At 43.5% G+C, this 20,179-nt stretch overlaps 2 protein-coding genes across 2 annotated transcripts in view; one reads left to right on the top strand and one right to left on the bottom strand.

Moving 5' to 3' along the window:
* The window catches only part of ACTR2 (actin related protein 2), a 351,444-nt gene that overhangs the window by 45,512 nt on the left and 285,753 nt on the right, over positions 1 to 20,179 (bottom strand). The gene's annotated exons all lie outside the window — the stretch shown is intronic.
* LOC134392038 (N(4)-(Beta-N-acetylglucosaminyl)-L-asparaginase-like) overlaps positions 1 to 20,179 on the top strand; it is a 43,576-nt gene that overhangs the window by 13,032 nt on the left and 10,365 nt on the right. The window contains exons 5-8 of the mRNA XM_063115996.1: positions 3,928 to 3,966; positions 4,955 to 5,043; positions 12,957 to 12,972; positions 18,735 to 18,802. Of these exons, the coding sequence (XP_062972066.1) occupies positions 3,928 to 3,966; positions 4,955 to 5,043; positions 12,957 to 12,972; positions 18,735 to 18,802 (212 nt within the window). The remainder of the gene's footprint in view (positions 1 to 3,927; positions 3,967 to 4,954; positions 5,044 to 12,956; positions 12,973 to 18,734; positions 18,803 to 20,179) is intronic.

Below are 20,179 nucleotides of genomic sequence, written 5' to 3'. Positions count from 1 at the left end.
CACTCCCATCTCTTCAGGATTTGGAGTCATAAATTCATTCCCATCTTCAGGCGGAATAATGGCCCTAAATTGGTTTGTCAGTAGTCCTTAACAGCAAAGCTCAGTTAGCACAATCTATGATTTACAAACCAATTTCAAACTGTGTGGTTTCATATCATGACTTGTTGACTCAAAACAAGCCATGGTTTTAATCAGTAAATAAGTTGGGACAAAATACTTTTAAGCTTGCCTAGTTCAAAGCTACTAATTTGAGCTAGGCATTTACTATTAAAGTAAGCTATCCACTTCAGCTGGGTTGTGAATGGAGTCTACTTTTCCATTGCATTATATAAATTACACCAGCTTGAAGGGCTTGCCAAACTTAATAAACAGACATCCTGTGCAATGGAGCTTTCTCCTCCCCTCCCCTGCACCCCCAAATCGTCACTGGAGGGTCCCTCAGTCTTCCAGGGCAGATTTTGAAAGTGTTTGCAGGAGGCTGCAAAGAAGAGGGGAATCACCCCACTCCCTGTTCCATTGATGGAAGCTATGGATCCTGTGCATTTTTTCTCAGAAGCGGCTCCTGCTGAAGATAATGGGGCTTACTCCCAATATGTATGACAGTCTTATACAATGTGCAGACAACTTGTTAAATTTGAGGGATTGTGTACATAATTCTAGTTTTTCTGTTCTTTGAGTCATTCATGACCAGGATGCAGATGAAACTTTGAAATCTTCTAGTAAACTATTTCTGTTAGGACTGCTATAAACAAACCAGTGTCTATTATTATTATTATTATTATTATTATTATTATTATTATTATTTTAGTTTCTGAGTCACTCTGTAGCCAAAGCTCAGGACACTACACATAAGCAAAACAAATACAATAAAAACACAATAAAAGAATTTGTTAAAAGTTTTAAAAGCAGCACCAATAGAATCATAGAATAGCAGAGTTGGAAGGAGCCTACAAGGCCATCGAGTCCAACCCCCTGCTCAATGCAGGAATCCGCCCTAAAGCATCCCTGACAGCTGCAACTTGAATACCTCTGGTGTGGGAGAGCCCACAACCTCCCTAGGTAACTGATTCCATTGTTGTACTGCTCTAACAGTCAGGAAGTTTTTCCAGATGTCCAGCCGGAATCTGGCTTCCTTTAACTTGAGCCCGTTATTCCGTGTCCTGCACTCTGGGAGGATCGAGAAGAGATCCTGGCCCTCCTCTGTGTGACAACCTTTTAAGTATTTGAAGAGTGCTATCATGTCTCCCCTCAATCTTCTCTTCTCCAGGCTAAACATGCCCAGTTCTTTCAGTCTCTCTTCATAGGGCTTTGTTTCCAGACCCCTGATCACCCTGGTTGCCCTCCTCTGAACACGCTCCAGCTTTTCTGCATCCTTCTTGAATTGTGGAGCCATCCAAGCAGCTAAAATACAAAAAAAGAGAGAGTTTTAAAATGCAGCATTGAACGTATCAAAACAACACCTGTTAAATATTATTTTCAAAGATATAGGAGAATAAAAAGATATTTTCCTGGTGCCAAAAAGTCATCAAAGGAAATGACAGGTATACCACTTTAGGGAGGGCGTTCAACAATTTTGGGGGTCACCCCAGAAAGGACCCACTCATGAGTAGCCACCCACCAAATCTTCAGGCGATGATCTTAAGGCATGGGCAGGAACATATGGGAAGAACCAATCCTTTAGATACTGTGGCCCCAAGCCATGAAGGGCTTTATAGGTTAACACCAGCTCTTTAAATTGGACCCACAAACAAACTTGGGCTTAGTGAACATGGTACAGTACTGGTCATACCACCCAGTTCCAGTCAGTAACTTAGCTTCCATGTTTGTTTATTATTAGCATTTATATTCCATGTTATTTGCTATAAAGCCATCAAGGAAGTGTGAAACAATAAAAACGTCAAACAATAAAAAGAACAACATTAAAAACAGTGAAACATTAAACTATACATTTTAAAAGGCTAAAATGAAAAGATGCATCTAAATTGAAAAGATGCAATCTCTTGGCCAAGAGAGTGTGGGTCATTGTAGTTTTTGAGGGAATGCATTCCACAGTTTGGGAGCAATACAGGGAGAATTTTTAATTGGCAAGGAAGTCCACTAGCCTTTAGATTAAGCTGAAGGAGGAAACACTTGACTGTAGTGTTTGTATTAAGCTATTTGCCACTGATATTTTTTCTGTTTTCATTTAAATGCTTTAGCAGAATAGAGATAATGTTAATATGCTTGTGAGGGAGAGCAATCAAATGGAAAGATTTACCTCAAAGCATCTAGGAAATACATATTAATTACATTAGCAGTGTAAGCTTCTGCCTACAAATCAGGTGCCCTTGCTGTTTCCAAAATTTAATCTGTTGGTATTGGCTTTCTTTAATTGAAAAGATAATTCATGATGGCAGTTTAGTGTTCTAGTTTTATGAAGCAATATATTGACTATTTGTGCTACCATCTGCTAGGTAATCGTGAAACAACTAATTAATTTCTTTGGGCCACTGAGAGAAGTTCTAACCTAACCACTTAGATATCATGTTAACTGCAGTGCAGCTAGATCAGCTGTTTCCAACCCAGTGCCCTCCAAATGGTATACTACAACTCCCATCATCCCCAGCTTGCATGTATATGATTACAGCAGGCTACATCCAATGTCATAGGAGGGGTTTCTGTTCATGCAGTAGGAATTCCCCTCACTCAACTCTGTGCATCCCTTGTGTGGCTCCAGAGGGACCCTCAACCCAACAGAGCAGATTTGGGAGGTATGCAGAGGCCTTTGAGGGGAAGGGGGAGTCCATTGGTGGATGGCCAGCACTGGATACAACCCAGCCTTAGGTTTATAAACAGGTTTCCCTCTTTTATAAAAATCCGAAACAGCGCAATCCCGTGCCCGTTTACCTCATTGAACTCAGAGGGACTTCTGAGTAGACATCTATAGGGTTGCACTTTAATAGATAAAAAATCCACCTTCTATAAATACGTAGCCATTTGCGTATTTCCTCTCATAAAGGGGCTGTTCTCACAACACGAAAGTCCAGCGTTGGTTATTTAACCCACAATAAGGCTGGGGCATGTCTGGCTGCCATTTTGAATATGCAGCCCTGGGTATGGATTATGCATGAGTTAAACAACTTTGCATAACCCGTGATCTGAGTTATTTGAGGGTTATTTAACCCTCACATAACCCATGCTCGCCGGGTTCCACAACCCAACAACCCCTGAGCAGGATTGCATATGCAACGTGGCGCCTGCAGGTGTTGCAGCTGGGTTAAATAATGGGTTAAATACTAACAACTAGCTGCAGTATGTTGTCCGAACCCAGTCAATCATTTGCAAGACCAGTTTCACCACAAACATGCAAGAAAAAGGAAAGATCATGTATCCTGCAGAGAAAGAGAGCTCCATCACACAAAACTTTGTTGTGTTTACAAAATGCATAAAGGGCAGGCACACAAATTGGTTTTAATAGTTCTGCTGGTTTTGAGATAGGATCAAGGACAACCTCATGGTTTCGGCCCTTTCTAGTCTAACTGTGTGCTCCATGGTGTCATCTGGATTTTACTGTAATTCCTAAGAAATTTCAGAAACATGTTAACTGGGTGAAATCCAACATCACATGAGCAGAAGTCCACTTGCATGAATTGACTTTCTCTTCCCACTCTGCCCCCTCTCCAAATCTGTTCCAAAGGCTTGTCTCAACTCTCCAAAGCAAAATTTGAGGGTGTGGGAGATTGCAGGGGTAACAGGGAATTGTCCTTTCCCTAGTCTGGTGACTGAAGCAGTTCTGTAAGTTGGATAACTTAATTGGATACCACCCACTATTGTTTGCTTATAGGGAAATTTTAATTCATACAATTTCAGACACTAACAGATTTCTTTGGGGCAATATTTCTAGTGTTGCTTGATAACTAAACCCCATTACTTTTGTCTTTTCACTAGGTTTGATTGCCTTGGATATCTATGGAAACATAACTGTTGGTAAGAGAGAGCAACGTAGCCTTGAAAACTGTTCAACTTCATGCCTGCCTTATATCACATACCACTGCTACTAGTTGGCTCTGTGGGTCTTCTCATCATTTGAAGTAGGAGGGGTTGAAGAGGTTTTTTTTCATGTTTATTCATTCATTTATTTATATTTTTTATAAATCACCCTTCATCCACAAGGGATCCCAGAGCAGTGAATATAACTTTATAAACAAAGAAACAAAAGCACAGTATAATAATGATAACATTACAAAATAAGAGGCAGAGGTTCAGACGACACACTAAGCCATGGTTAGACCGCTAACCCTTTTGCAGCACATGGTTAGTCAGTGTGTTTAAACTGTGATTTTGTAGCCACCATGGTTATGAATGGTTCACAGACACACTAAATCATGGTTCACAAGACAAGCTAAGCCACAATGTTTAGCTCAAAATGCTTAACCACCATGGCTTAGCGTGTCATCTGAACAGGGTCATAAAAAAACCTATTCAGCTGGAAAACCAACAAATCAATCAATTAAAATAGTAAATGCAACAAGAAATGTTTTTATTTGGCACTGAAAAGAAAGCGAGCTTGGTGCCAATTGTTTTTCCCTCTGAAGTTAATATGCTTGCTGTTTTGGAGGGGAGAGAGAAACGGAAGCTGGCATCAGAAAGCAGCCATCTGGGTTAGTATTTACATTACAGCCACGAAAACCTTAAAAATCAGACCTTGATTCATTGCTAGCACTGAGTAACATTCACAGTTGGTGAATACAACAGAATTAATTAACTGAAAAGCTGAGTCATTTATTTTTTGAAAACAAGGTAAACTAAGTACATGAAATTCATTATTCGATGTGGGGGTGGGTTGAATAAGAGATAAATGTTCAGTTAACTCACATTCCCCCCTGAACTCATGTAACCATTCCTACTATTGAAAATAGAGGTTAGCAAATCAGGATAATTTCTAATCTTTTCTTGCTTTAACAAAAAAATCTAGGTGTTTCTACCTCTGGAGCTCCTTTTAAATATCCAGGAAGAGTGGGAGATTCCCCATTGCCGGGATGTGGCTTGTATGCTGATAAAGAGGTATGTCAAAATGTCTCATGCATTTTATTGCAGAAATTAACATAGTTTTTGAAATAAGCAAAAACTTATTTACTAGTACACAGATGTCCTAGATTTCATAATTTACAGAAATCAGACAGAGATCATTATTTGGACAGCTGAATCTATAGCACAGGTAAATTCGTAACAATTTTGGATTTCTGCAAAGAACCTATTTATAAATCACATACTCTCCACCTAAATACATATTAATGTAATACCATTATTAGGCTTCTGTCTAAAGTCATCTGAATAAATGCACATTTAAACATCAGCCTTAAAAAATAAAACTATAAAATGCAAATCCAATAAAATCTGAGAAAAATTAGCTAAGAATCCTAGAAGCTTTGGTCAAGAATAACACTCCTAAATACTAACCTGAGCAGTAACAGAACTTCTGCTCTATTGCCAGCGGTAGTCATCATGTTGGAAACTTGCATGTAGATTGTCATGAAAAGTGACTGCAAATGTGTACGTCTGGGAAGAGCAATACCTGGGATACCCAGGTTCTTCTTCGTGGTCTCTATGCATCACACATATGGGCTTTGCGCCTGCGCAGAGACCAGACCAGAACCTTCTCTAGCTGAGTGGAACGTTTTTGGCGGGAACCCCTCCCCCACGCTACCGCGCATGTCCATGGGGTTCCCGCCCTTACCTCAGTTCTTCGTCGTCCGCCGTTGTGCCTAGACCGAATAACTTTACCTCTAGCGTTTTCTCTGTAGATCTGTTTAAAATACTTTTCTAGCTTACCTTTTCTTCAGCTTTCTTCTTTTTCGTCCCTTTTTTTTTCTCTCTTTATCTATATAAAAAAAAAAAAAAAAAAAAAAGTTTTTTGTAGTTAGATTTCTCCTCAGCGACTTCGGTCGTGTGAGGCCTTTATGGCAATCAAAGCACCATTTAGAAAGTGCGTCAAATGTGGAGCTAAGCTCCCTCCGTCTGACGGCCATTCTTTGTGCATTATCTGTTTGGGAGAGGGACATGTGGTAGAGACCTGCCACCATTGTATGTCTTTTACCAAACAAACCAGAAAACACCGAGCAGACCGACTCCGCTCCGTACTTTGGGAGAAGGCTCTCAAGGCCACAGAGGCCCCTTCGATGGAAAGAACGGCGGTTCATAAGTCTGTTGCCCGTAAAACGGCAGTTACAAAGACTGTTGCGGAGAAACCGTCAGACCATAGCACTGAAGTGCAGACCAGAGCAAATAGGGCTGAGATACCCCTCACGCCTGGTCGGTCTTTATCGAGTTCTATGGCTAAGACAATCCCTAAAACAGCCAGAACTCTGATATCTTCTTCTGAGCCGGAGAAGAAAAAGAAGAAGAAGAAAAAGAGGGATGTGGAGAAATCCACCGTACCGTCACCTCGACATCGGGAATCGGCCAAGAGCCATTCCACGCCTCCTGCCGTACCGACCACTTCGATACCGAGGTCACCTTCGGTACCGAGATCTATGTCAGTACCGACGGCCATGATACCGACATGTCCTCCAAGTTTATCAGAGGGTGAAATTCGGGATTCAGTGTCGGTAACGTCCGCTCGGCAACCTATGAGGCCGCAAGAACTCGTACAGCCTTCCCCAAGACGGACCTCAAGAACAGATTGGGACAGAGCATCGCAGTACTCTGATTCCCAGCCTAGATATTATGACTGGGAAAGATACCGTCCTCAACAATATTTTCAAGGGGATCAAGGTTACTACCAGCAGGAAGGTTATTATGCACAACCTCCTCCAACAACAAGAGTCTGCCAGTTGCCTCTGCCTTCTCCATCCGCTCAGTTAATGTCGACGGTATCGACGCCTCGACACCGTGCACAGCAAGCAATACCATCTGCTGCATCCGCTACTGTGCTACCGCAAGACGAACAACATGGTCTGCAAGTGGTGACGTTATCCTCGCCAGAGGATAACTATCCTTCCGATTCTGAATCTGAACATTCAGTTGCTCCAGCTGCCCCTTCACCTGACGATGCAATCGATGATACAGACCCGTCCTCTCCTTCGGACGATATGGTTCGTTTTTCGGACCATATGCTTAGGATGTCCAGAGCATTGGGACTTGACATACAGGAAACAGATGAATCGGTAGTCGACCCAATTTATGATGTCTTTCAGTCGACAACGAACCAACGTTTGGCCATTCCTGTTCCTCAAGCCTTGAAACAAACGGCTCAACTGTCATGGAAAACCCCTGCAGTGACACAGGCAACATCAAAGAGATTGGAGACACTCTATAAAGTTAAGGAAGAGGATGCACAATTTTTGCTTCAACATCCTAAGCCGAATTCCATTGTAGTGGAATCGGCACAGGGACAGTCACAAAAGACTCATTCTGCACCTGTCGACAGAGAGGGGAGGAAATTGGACCAAACTGGCAGGAGAGTTTACTCGTCCTCATCTTTGGGCATCAGAGCATCGGTGTACGAGGCAACTATGGCGAGATATCAGATTTTCCTTTGGGAAAAGATGGGTTCTCTATGCGAACATCTTCCGGAGGATAAGAAGGAGCTCGCAAGAGTATTCCAGAATGAAGCGACAGCCATAGCAAGGCAGCAATTGTCTACCGCTCGACATCAGGTGGATTGCCACTCAAAGTCGATGATGGGGGCCATTTCTTTGAGGAGGCACGCTTGGCTCAGATCAGCCAATCTTACTCAAGAAACGAAATGGAGGATAGAGAGCATGCCATTCGATGGCGAAGGTCTATTTAATACAAAGACCGACGAGACGCTGGACTCTATCTACAAGGCGAGAACAACAGCCAAGAAGATGGGGTTTACTGCTCCTCCTCCACAGACTCAATACCGACAGAAGAGATGGATAAGACCTCCTCCACAACAACAACGGCCCCAATACCAGCAACCAAGGCAGCAGCAGCAACAACTTCAAAGGAAGCGGCCTTATCAGAGCCGTTTCCAACAGGAAAAGCGTCAGCCCGACTTCTCTAAGAAGCAGCGGGTTTGACTCCTCGGCTCCAGATCCACCCCCTTTTGCGAACCGCCTAGCACCCCATTACCATCAATGGGAGTTAATAACAACAGACTCCTGGGTGCTCACTATCATCAACTCGGGCTATGCCATCGAGCTCGATGCCCTCCCTCCTTTTTCCGGCGTGAAAGCAACGACTCCATCCCCTCCTCTGCTGCTTGAGGTACAGACCTTACTATCGAAGGGAGCCATCTCTCCCGTACCTGCAGAGGAACTCAATCAGGGATTTTTCTCTCGTTACTTCACGGTCCCGAAGAAAGATGGAGGTCTTCGACCGATCATGGACTTAAGACAGCTGAACAAGTTCATCACCCCGAGGAAGTTCCGTATGACAACGGTTACTTCAATTCTGCAGCTTCTACAGAAAGGAGTTTGGTTTGCAGTGGTGGATCTGAAGGATGCGTACTTCCACATTTCCATCAGGAAGTCGCATCAAGCTTACCTTCGGTTTTCGATCGGAGCGTCCCAGTACCAGTTCACCGTTCTTCCGTTCGGATTGGCCACGGCGCCGAGGGTCTTCACGAAGGTTATGGCGGTGGTATGCGCTCACCTAAGGCAGAAAGGCATTTACGTGTATCCGTACCTGGACGATTGGCTTCTCGTAGCGGACAGCAGCGAGGCGCTCCAGTCGGATATACTAACCACCCTCAACCTGTTGGACTCGTTGGGGCTGTGGGTCAACCACGAAAAGTCCATTTTGACTCCGCAGCAGAGATTGGACTTCATAGGGGTAACCCTATCCTCTCGAGACGGGAGGGCATACTTACCGTCAACCAGGGCGAACACCTTACAGCAGTTAGCCATCGATACCGAGAGCCGCCGAAAGGTTTCGGCATGGACAATTCAGAGACTGTTAGGATTGATGGCAGCTACTACGGCGGTCATCAGATTTGCAAGGCTCAGAATGAGGATCTTGCAGGCCTGGTTTTTGAGGACTTTCGACCTCAGACACAATGCTCGACGAACTTACCTTTCGATACCGAAGCAAGTGAGGGCATCCCTGAGATGGTGGTTCTCGATGTCGACTCTTCTCGAAGGCGTTCCATTCCAACAACAGGCGCCTTCGGTAACGATCACGACGGATGCATCTTTAGAAGGATGGGGAGCCCATTGCAGCTCTTTAACCTCTCAGGGTCGTTGGCCTCGATCACAGAGGGAGCATCACATCAACCATCTCGAACTCCTGGCAGTAGAAAATGCAGTAAAAGCATTTGCACAGATGATCGAGGGCAAGAATGTCTTGATCGCGACAGACAATACTACTGTAGTGGCATACATCAACAGGCAGGGTGGAACAAGATCACACCCTCTGAACCGTTCTGCACTCAGGATATGGAACTGGTGCATAAAAAGAAGGACTTACCTGACTGCGATCCATGTAGCCGGCAAGGAAAACGTCATTGCGGACTCTCTCAGCAGGTCCTTCCATGTCGACCACGAGTGGGAGCTCGATGTCGAAGTGCGGGAAAGCCTTTTTCGGTACTGGGGCCGTCCTGTTGTCGATGTCTTCGCTACCGAAGACAACGCAATTTGTGTCAAGTATTGCAGCAGGGCAGGAAGAGGAGAGCAATCTTTAGGAGACGCTTTCACCAGGACTTGGAGAGGAAATCTCCTGTACATGTTTCCTCCCTTCCCTCTATTGACAAGGGTGATAGCCAAGATCCAGATGGACAACTCCAATTGCATCCTCATCACTCCGTGGTGGCCTCGTCAGACGTGGTTCGCTCACGCCCTTCGGCTATCGAGAGGGGTTTACATCAGGCTCCCGTCGACACCGAAGCTACTGTCTCGACACCAGGGCAGGGTTCGACACGCAGATCTGTCGACCCTCAAGATGACTGCATGGAGGATAACAACCACTCCTCCTCTGGAACTAGAACTTTGACTGTGGATCACATTATATTGGCAGCACTAAAGCCTTCCACTAGGAAAACTTATGCAGCAAAGTGGCAAAGATTTCGGAACTTTGCTTCAGTACAAGATCAAACACCAGAATCTTGCCACTTGCCCTTCATCCTCAATTATTTATTGACACTTTTCCAGCAGGGACTTAAGCTCGCATCCATCAGGGTTCACCTTGCTGCGATTACATCTTTTCACCGGGGTATGGATGGTTTTACACCTTTTACCCATCCAACAACCAAGAAATTTTTGAGAGGGCTGAAGAACACGATACCGACTGTGAAGAGTATCGTGCCGCCATGGAGCCTGTCAGTTGTGCTGCAAGCTCTGACACGCAAACCCTTCGAGCCCATGGCTTCGACAGACCTTAGGCTTCTAACTTTAAAGACAATCTTTTTAGTAGCCATCACATCGGCAAGACGTGCAAGTGAGCTTAAAGCTCTTAGGATAGATGTTCCATACACTATCTTTCATAAGGACAAGGTTGTGCTACGCACAGACCCAGCCTTCCTACCTAAGGTAGTGTCAACTTTTCATCTGTCCCAGCATATTACTTTGCCTGCTTTCTTTCCTAATCCAACTTCACCTCTTGAGTCTTCCTTGCATACTCTCGATGTAAGAAGGGCTCTTGCTTTTTATAAAGACAGGACAGAGACATTTAGAAAAACAAAGCAACTGTTTATTTGTTATGGTGAGCCTTCTAAGGGACTCCCTGTCTCCTGCCAACGACTGTCACGTTGGATAGTGGAGACAATAGAATTGGCCTACTCTATTGCTAAATTAGAGTTAGTGAAACCTGTGACAGCTCATTCCACCAGAGCTGTTTCAACGTCGGTGGCCTTCACCAGAGGTGTTCCACTGACTGAAGTCTGTAGAGCCGCAACGTGGTCTACTCCATCCACGTTTGTCAAGCACTACAGTTTGGACACCCGTGCGAGGCAGGACTGCTCGTTTGGGAGGACAGTGCTTTCAGAGATCTTCAGATGATGCACCAACCCACCTCCAAAGGTATGTCAGCTTGCTACTCGCCCATATGTGTGATGCATAGAGACCACGAAGAAGAAATGCAGGTTGCTTACCTGTAACTGTAGTTCTTCGAGTGGTCATCTATGCATTCACACAACCCACCCACCATCCCCACTTGGTGGTGTGAGACTTATAAATGACACTGTTTTATTGTGGAATGTACTTTATTTTATTTACACTCATGTTTATGGGGGCACAACGTCGGACTCCTGTAAACTGAGGTAAGGGCGGGAACCCCATGGACATGCGCGGTAGCGTGGGGGAGGGGTTCCCGCCAAAAACGTTCCACTCAGCTAGAGAAGGTTCCGGTCTGGTCTCTGCGCAGGCGCAAAGCCCATATGTGTGAATGCATAGATGACCACTCGAAGAACTACAGTTACAGGTAAGCAACCTGCATTTTCGGCGGTGGCCAGGAGTGCATTTGCACAGTTAAAGCTGGTGCGCCAGCTGCGCCCGTTCCTAGAGATGTCGGACCTGGCTACGGTGACATATGCCTTAGTTACATCCCGATTGGATTACTGTAACGCGCTCTACGTGGAGCTGCCTTTGAAGAGTGTGTGGAAACTCCAGTTGGTTCAAAGAGCTGCAGCCAGATTGTTGACCGGGGCTGGTTACAAATCCCCTGTTAAAACAGCTCCACTGGCTTCCAGTCTGTTTCCGGGCTCAATTCAAAGTGCTGGTTATTTATTTATTTATTTATTTATTTAATTACATTTATATACCGCCCCACAGCCGAAGCTCTCTGGGCGGTTTACAACATTTTAAAATAGTAAACATTAAAAGTATACAATTTAAAAACACACACACACACACACACACATAAAAACAGTATAAAAACAACAGTATCCATTTAAAAACAACAATTGTGGGGTCCATTAAAAACAAACTTAACGTTGTTAAATGCTGTTAAAAAGCTGTTAAAAAGCTGTTAAAAATGCCTGGGAGAAGAGAAAAGTCTTGACCTGGCGCCGAAAAGATAACAATGTTGGCGCCAGGCGAGCCTCATCGGGGAGATCATTCCACAGTCGGTTATGACCTATAAAGCCCTATATGGCTCGGGTCCAGGTTATTTGAAAGACTGTATTCTCCCTTATGAGCCTGCCCGTGATTAAAGATCTTCTGGAGAAGCCTTTCTTTCAGTCCTGCCATCTTCACAGGCGCGCTTGGTGGGAACATGGGAGAGGGCCTTCTCGGTGGCTGCTCCAGTGCTCTGGAACTCTCTTCCCAGGGAAGCTAGACTGGCTCCCTCCTTGATGGGCTTTTGGAAGCAGGCAAAATCTTTTTTGTTCCAGCAGGCCTTTGGAGAATAATCTGGCCCTCCATCTATGTTAATGTCTTATAATTCTGTTGTGTATTTTAAACATTTATATCCCCCCCACCCAAAATGTATGTTTTAAACTTTGTAAGGCCGCCTTGAGGCCCAGCATTGGGCAAAAGGCGGGATACAAATAAATATAATAATAAAGCACAAGCTTTGAACTTTTTCAAAGTTTCAGAATCTTCTACACATCCTCACTGCTCAAGCTTCAGTTTAAAATGAAAATGAGCAAAATAGTCCGGTAGGTCTATAGTAATAAGCCTTGCACTCCCATATTCTTATATAAGATGGTAGAAACACAAATATTGAGAAGAAAGAATATTTGAAATCATTGGGAACAATTTGCATAAATATAAATAGAGCGATATACCAAAACAAGAAATGGTTGAGAATTATCCCGTGTGGGAAAGATACTAACCCTGTTTCTTTAGAACAGCCACCTTGTCCGCAGAAAGGGTGTCGTGTGTTCATCTCCACATGATTTACTCTTTTAGTTCCTTCTGTCTGAGATGGAGGAAAATACAATGTTTTGAAATAACAAGACCTAATGTGCAAACAAAAAATTATGAGGAGTCCTATCTACAAATTTTCTTCATTGTTAGAATAATACAGATAATTTTACTATTACTTCTAAAGCAATATGTTTCTTTCTTTCTTTCTAGATAGGGGCTGCAGCAGGTATGTATTAGAAGTCATAATCAAAGGACTTGTGTATCTTTGAGTGTATCTTTAAATACATTGATGCATATATAGAGGCTGGACTATTGTAACGAGTTCTACGTGGGGTCGCCTGTAAAGACAGATTAGAAACGTCAGCCTCAGCCAGTGCTTGAACGTGAGGATGAGGGTAAACAAACTGAGACGCAATCCAGAAAAGATGAATGTATTGTGAGTTGGTGGTTCATCCACCTGAGTGAACAGGGTTCAGCCTGTTCTAGATAGAGTTGTACTCCTCCTAAAAGAATCAGATTTGCAGGGTGGGGTCCTTATTAATCCAGCATTTTCATTAGTGGCTCAAACGACCTCTGATGCAGAAAACGCCTTTTATTAACTTCAGCCGATATGCCAGCTGGCCCTTACCTGGATGGAGATAGACTGGCCACAGTCACCCATGCTCTAGCAAGTTCCTGTTTAGGCTACTGCAGTGTGTTTGATGTGGAGCTCCCATTAAAAATGCTTTTGTCAACTACAGTGGAATCCAGTCCATTTCCAAGCCTAAGTGCTGGTTTAGACCTTTAAAGCAAGGCTGCACAGGCTCTGCCCTCAAGGTCTGTTGGGTGGCTACCCAAGCCCCCAGTGCTGCCGAAAAATCTATAGCACTGCAGTACTAATAGCAGTAAAACAGGATTGGAGTTAAGGGGGCAAGGGGGGGCTGCCTCTTCCCTCCCTCCGACCCTGAAATAGCCCTAAATTGCTAGCAGTGATCGGGTCAGGGTCACTGGGGCAACTTTTATGCAGCCTAGTGGCATGTAAAGCAGCTATCGCATTGGGGTCACTGGAGTGAGGCAGGGTGGAGGCTTTAGGCCTCTCCTGTCTCCTGGGACCCCTGATGTGTGTGAGTGCGTGTGTGCACCTGTGTGGCTGCCAGCACCCCCAGCCAACACCCAATGCAGCCCTCGGGGATGAAAAGGTCCTGCATCTTTGCTTTAAAGCCCTAAATGGCTCGTAACCGAGTTACGTGAAAGACCATTTATATTTATTTATTACATTTCTATATCGCCCAATAGCCGGAGCTCTCTTCTCCCATATGTGCCGATCTGATTGTTGGGATTGTTGTGAGTTTTATTTCTTGTTTTATTTTATATTCCTTTTGATTTTATTGTGGTATTTTTTTTAAAATCTAAATTGTTTTTATGTTTTTCTTATTCTAAGCCACCCAGAAATCTTTATGCTATGGGTTAGTGTCATGCCTGCTCCTAAGGGCCTTGGGATGCAAGCTGAGACGAAAGGTAGTTGGATAATTGTAGCCTGTAGATAAAACGTAACATATTGGATGATCAAAATGGGAATTAAGGAGTGGAGCACATTTTCCTCTTCTCCCCTCCACCCTGCAGCCTTTTTCTTTGTATTTTTCGATGCACCCTTTTCCTGGGCCCCCATCCTAACGGCACCGCATTGGCGCTGCGAGGCCTCTGGCTCCCGCATTTGTGCTCCTTCCTGGCATCTGCACAGGAAGGAACGCAAGTGTGGAGTTGCCGCCACGCTTTGCAGACATGGATAAAAAAAATTTTTTTGAAAAAAAATATTTATTTATTATTTACAGGATGCGCGGGGGCCCATTCCTCTTCCCCCACTGTTTTTATTTTTATTTTGTATTTCTTTATTTACAGTCAACAGACCAATATAAAACAAGAAGATACACCATTATATAAAACAATACAGAGTAGGGATAAAAAAGAAGGAGTGTTACAAAATCACTAAAGATACTAGATTGTTATTTGTTGGTTTTATTTACAGAGACGCGTGGGGCTCTCCTGAACTCCAGGAGGTCCGCCCCCTTCCCTGTCCAGCCGATGGCGACCAATCAGGGGACGCCATCGGCTGTGACACACCTCCGCAACCAAAAAAGTCGGAGTAAGTGCCCGACTTTTTTTCAGTGGAGTTTCTGGGGTTTGCCCCTGGATGGCTTTGCAATGGCGGCTGCGTCATGTAGATGACCTGCCGTTACTCCGAATCCACCCCGGGGCAAACCCTTTGTCAAGACAAGCCCCTGATCTCATGCTCTGACCTTGCTATTTATTTATTTATTTATTTATTTATTTATTTAAAATATTTATATCCCACCCTATATCACCAAGATTTCAGGGCGGCGTACAGATAAAAACATACAGTATAAAACAATAAATATACACAGTTAAAAACAAATTAAACCATGATCCAAGTAAAAACAATATATAATTTAAAAGCAATAGATACAGTTAAAACAGTTAAAACAATGTGCCAGTGAGTTTAACCATCAAAGGCTTTGTTAAAAAGCCATGTTTTTACTTGGCGTCGAAATGAAATCAATGTTGGCACTGTTATGCCTGTGCTAGGTAGCGTGTTCCTTTCTACAATCACTCCAGCGACATCTAAGCAAAATCGTTGCACCTGTTTCCAAGTTGCTTTTACCAGAGATGTCTAGCAACTGGTTTTCTCAAGCCGTTGAAATAAACATTCACTCAAGAGAGCTTTGGGTTCTCTTAGGGTGGATAAAGTTGAAGAAAGTATTCCCTTCCTTTCAAAAGGAAAGTAAAGAACCTGTTAAAATCTTTCCTATTGAAAGCAATGAAACTTAAAACCTAAGCTTATATTGGGCTATATCAGGCCCATTAAATTACTTAAATAATAGTTACATAAAACAGATAAATAAATCTTTGCAAAGTGGTCTTTCCTCTGCTGCTCCTGCAGTTCTCTAGACTGGGCTAAGGTGTAGCTATAAACATGCAATGTAAGCCGTTTGCTGCATTTTATTTTATCCAGCAATTATAAGCTAAAGAAGCTGAAATCCTAGTATCTTAAATTTTGGGGCCTCAAAATGTATGTTTACAAGACCCCAATATATGTTTCAGTGTGAACCATTCATTTTTAAAAGAAAACCTGATTCAGCAAGCAGAGTTTACCAGCAGAAATGGTTATCTTCCTGTGGGTGATCTGGGGAGGAAGTGACCCACATGCAGACTGTACGGTTCATTCCAGCAGTACAATAAGCATTTTATTTATTTATTTATTACATTTCTATACCGCCCAATAGCCGGAGCTCTCTGGGCGGTTCACAAAAATTAAAAACATTCAAAGTATAAAACAACAGTATAAAACCATAATATAAAATACAATATAAAAGCTCAACCAGATAAAAACAGCAGCAATGCAAAATTACAAATTTAAAACACTGAGTTAAAATTTATTTATAGACTGTTAAAATGCTGGGAGAATAAAAAGGTCTTCACCTGGCGTCTAAAGGCATATAATGTAGGTGCCAAGCAAACCTCCTTAGGGAGCTCATTCCACAGCCGGGGTGCCACAGCAGAGAAGGCCCTCCTCCTCCTCCTGGTAGCCACCTGCCTCACTTCCTTTGGCAGGGACTCGCAGAGAAGGACCCCTGAAGATGACCTTAAGGTCATATGGGAAGAGGCGTTCCTTCAGATAGCCTGGCCCCAAGCCGTTTGGGGCTTTAAATGTTAATACCAGTACTTTGAATCGGGCCCAGACCTGGACTGGCAGCCAATGAAGCTGGAAAAGGACTGGCGTAATGTGGTCTCGTCGGCCAGTCCCTGTTAGTAACCGTGCTGCCCTGTTTTGTACCAGTTGAAGTTTCTGGACTGTTTTCAAAGGCCGCCCCACGTATAACGCATTGCAGTAATCCAAACGAGAGGTTATCAGAGCCTGGATAACTGTAGCTAGGCTATCTCTGTCCAGATAAGGGTGTAGTTGATATATCAACCTAAGCTGATAAAAGGTGCTCTTTGCCACTGAGTTCACCTGTGCCTGAAGTGACAGTTCTGGATCCAAGAGCACCCCCAAACTACGGACCCGATCCTTTAGGGAGAGTGCAACTCCGTCCAGGACAGGGCAAACATCACCTCGCCAGACAGATGAACCACCCGCTAACGGTACCTCCGTCTTGTCTGGATTGAGTCTCAGTTTATTAGCCCTCATCCAGTCCATTACCGTGCCCAGGCACTGGTTCAGAACAGCCACCTGTAACCAAATGCATTACTAAACACATCCCATTGTGGAAAACTGTGCAGTGCAGCATATGTGCAACCTTCTACTACTACTCCTGTTCTCTGGATTGGGACTAGTGGGTGGCTATAAAAAAGAAATTAACATGTGAAAGCCAAAGATTTAACAGAGGAGGTACAGCGTGGTGCTTTAGCAGACCACACCAGCAACACAGTCTCACTTTGTTCATTCTTACTTTTCTCTATGACTCAGTATTTGTCCATATGTTTGCCGGTATTGCTTGCACATTCCCTATCCTTTCTGTGTAAATATGCTAGAAGCATTGACGTCTCGCCTAATGGGGGTGGCATTGTTTTCAAAGGGTTACTTGCCAACATGAATTAAAGCCTTCCAGGATGTGTATCTGTGTATGTCCTCAAAACTCTGCGCTGTGTTTCTGCAAGTTAGTTAGAAACAGATTCTCATACCACCCACTTGCCATTCTTGTGCTATAATATTTTAATCATGATAGTTAGATGTAGAGTACTTCAATTGGTACTTCAGTGGGAGCTAGTAAGAATGAATGGGGGGTGGGGGGAGGTTCACATACAATCCAAAGGCTACATAGAACCCATCCCCAATAACTGTTACTGTTATTGAGCTTTATCACACCAGCGTTATACTGTGCAAATCACTGCGAATTGCGTGCAAAGGACTCCGAAGTTTTCCATCTTATAATCTGCTTTTATTGTGAAGTACTCTGAAGTTTTCCGGTTTATAATCTGCTTTGATTGTGAAGTCCTCCCATGCATCCTGCTTTAATTGTGCTTCAAAGGCAAAAGACCCAACCTATTTTGGTACTACTTTTGGAGCGAATCATTTGTTGTTTTCCGAGCGGCCACTGGGGGCGCAGGAGCAGGATTTGATATGTTTAAAGAAAAAATAAACAAATGCTTACATCTGTGTAAGTTTTAAAGATAAAGACATAAAAATTGGCACAGTAATAGATATTAAGGAGAGCTTTAAGCATGCCAAATTTGAATCAGATTGGGTCATCCTTTGATTTTTTATGATTTTTTACATTTCCCCCCCTTAAACCCATTTCTTGGTATGCAAAGGATCTTAGGAAAGCTGCCGCCCGGGGTGTGATTTAGCTAGCAACAACAGCTAAATGCTGTAGGGGATAATTCGAGGGAAACAGGTACGTGGGATAAAGCTAATTGTTAGCATGTTTGACAATCTGTTTAGTGCAACCAAATACTGTTCTCTATTGCTTTTTTTAAAAGGGTGGGCCACATCTCTCCACTTATTCTAAAATAGTTTCCATCAGTTACATGGTTTAAATGCTGAGTACCTCTTGCAAGATGTAAATGCAACAATGCTTCATTACAGTTGAGGTAGTTGACCTTGTGAGGGGATGTGATCAGGTACTAAAACAGAGTTGGCCTGATCCAGAGAAGGCTTCCATCTGATGTGATAGCCCCCGTGAGTAAATTAAGCCATGGTGGGCTGTCATGTCATGTGAACCATGCCAATGCGTGATGTATGAAGAATGCTGTGTTACAATGTTTATAATGTTGTGTTTTTCTGTATTTTTATGAATTGTTGTGGACCACCTAGAGAGCCTGACTATTGGGCAGTATAGAAATGTAATTATTATTATTATTATTATTATTATTATTATTATTATTATTTGTATTGATGTATTGCAATTCTATTTTCTTATTTCTTGTTGAGGTAGAAGTTAAGACTTCACAGTGTTTTATAAGTAGATCTCTCCCCTTTTTCCTTATCAGCTACTGGCGATGGAGACAGGATTATGTGCTTCTGCCCTTGTTTTCATGTAGTCCTGCTAATGAAACAGGTATGTTCCTAATTTGTCATCAGCTTGAAGAGCCTCGTGTGGTGCAGAGCGGTAAAGCAGCAGTTTCTGCAGTTGAAACTCTCTCCACGGCCTGAGTTCGATCCCAGTGGAAGCTGGTTTCAAGCAGCCGGCTCGGGTCGACTCAGCCTTCCATCCTCCCGAGGTCGGTAAAATGAGTACCCAGTTAGCTGGGAGAAAGGGAATAACGGCCGGGGAAGGCAACGGCAAACCACCCCGCTATAAGGCCTACCAAGAAAACGTCAGCGAAAGCTGGCCTCCCTCCAAAAGTCAGTAATGACTCAGTGCTTGCATGAGAGGTTCCTTTCCTTCCCCTGAAGCAGAGTAGAAAATGTGAGGTAAGAGGGGTATTCGAGGTGGAATGATGGCAGTTAAGAACATAATTGAAGGTAGGGGCAGGCAAGTTGCGGCCCTCCAGATGTTTTGATGTACAGCTCCTATCAGTTCTAGCCAGCATAGCCAATGCTGAGGGATGATTGGAGTTGCAGGCCAAAACATCTGTATGGCCACAGGTTGCCCACTCCTGATAGAAGGTGAGGTGGAGAGACCACATACCAAGGAAAAGCCATAATTGTAGGAAACAGGGTGAATAGTCTGTTACACAAAAGATTGAAATAACAGGAAAATATGTAGACAAGGACCAGCTGTTAAGCAGAAACTGTAAACACCAGTAGTCAAAATTAGTCTGTCTGAGGGAGAGAAGGACAAAGGGTTTAAGAAAAGGGGCCAATCCCAGCTTCAACACCTTAAGCTGGAGTGATACATCCTGCCCATTGGCTGATTGAAGCATGCCAACCCTATTAAAACATTTGCCCAGCCATCTTGGGACATGAAATGGAGGCTTTTTTTTAGGAATCTAGGAAATGCCATGCACTATACTTGCTAGGCTGTTTTATTATGAATCCTTATGACACCCCTTCCTGAAAACTATCAACAGGGGGCTAAGCAAGCCCGATCAATTTAATACGGCTGGTGACAGCCTTTTGATCAGCAGCATAATTGTCCACAATAATTGTTTACGGTACAATTTTGAGAAAAGGATTTGGGTTTCGCAAGTAACCCTGCTGAATGCTACAGGCAGCTTTGACCAGGTGGCATTTCTTGCAGGGTTGAATCTTCATGTTGCCCTCTGATGAATAATCCCAGTTATGAATGGCTGTACTGTATGATTTCATGTATACTCAGATAAAATAAAGGGCAAAGTTCATCTACTTTTACACTTGTCTGTTATCAGTTCATGCAGCACTGAGGAGGGAGAACTTGCTTAGAAACATGGGGTTGGATCCAAAGTTAGTAGAAACAGTTAAAACAGATCCATTCAAATCAGCAGAATTCATGTTGTCATGTTCAGACAACACG

This window comes from Elgaria multicarinata, chromosome 2 (assembly GCF_023053635.1).
Source record: "Elgaria multicarinata webbii isolate HBS135686 ecotype San Diego chromosome 2, rElgMul1.1.pri, whole genome shotgun sequence".
NCBI classification, from domain to species: domain Eukaryota; kingdom Metazoa; phylum Chordata; class Lepidosauria; order Squamata; family Anguidae; genus Elgaria; species Elgaria multicarinata.
The sequence above is the reverse complement of the archived record's forward strand: the minus strand, read 5'-3'. Positions and strand labels throughout refer to the sequence as shown.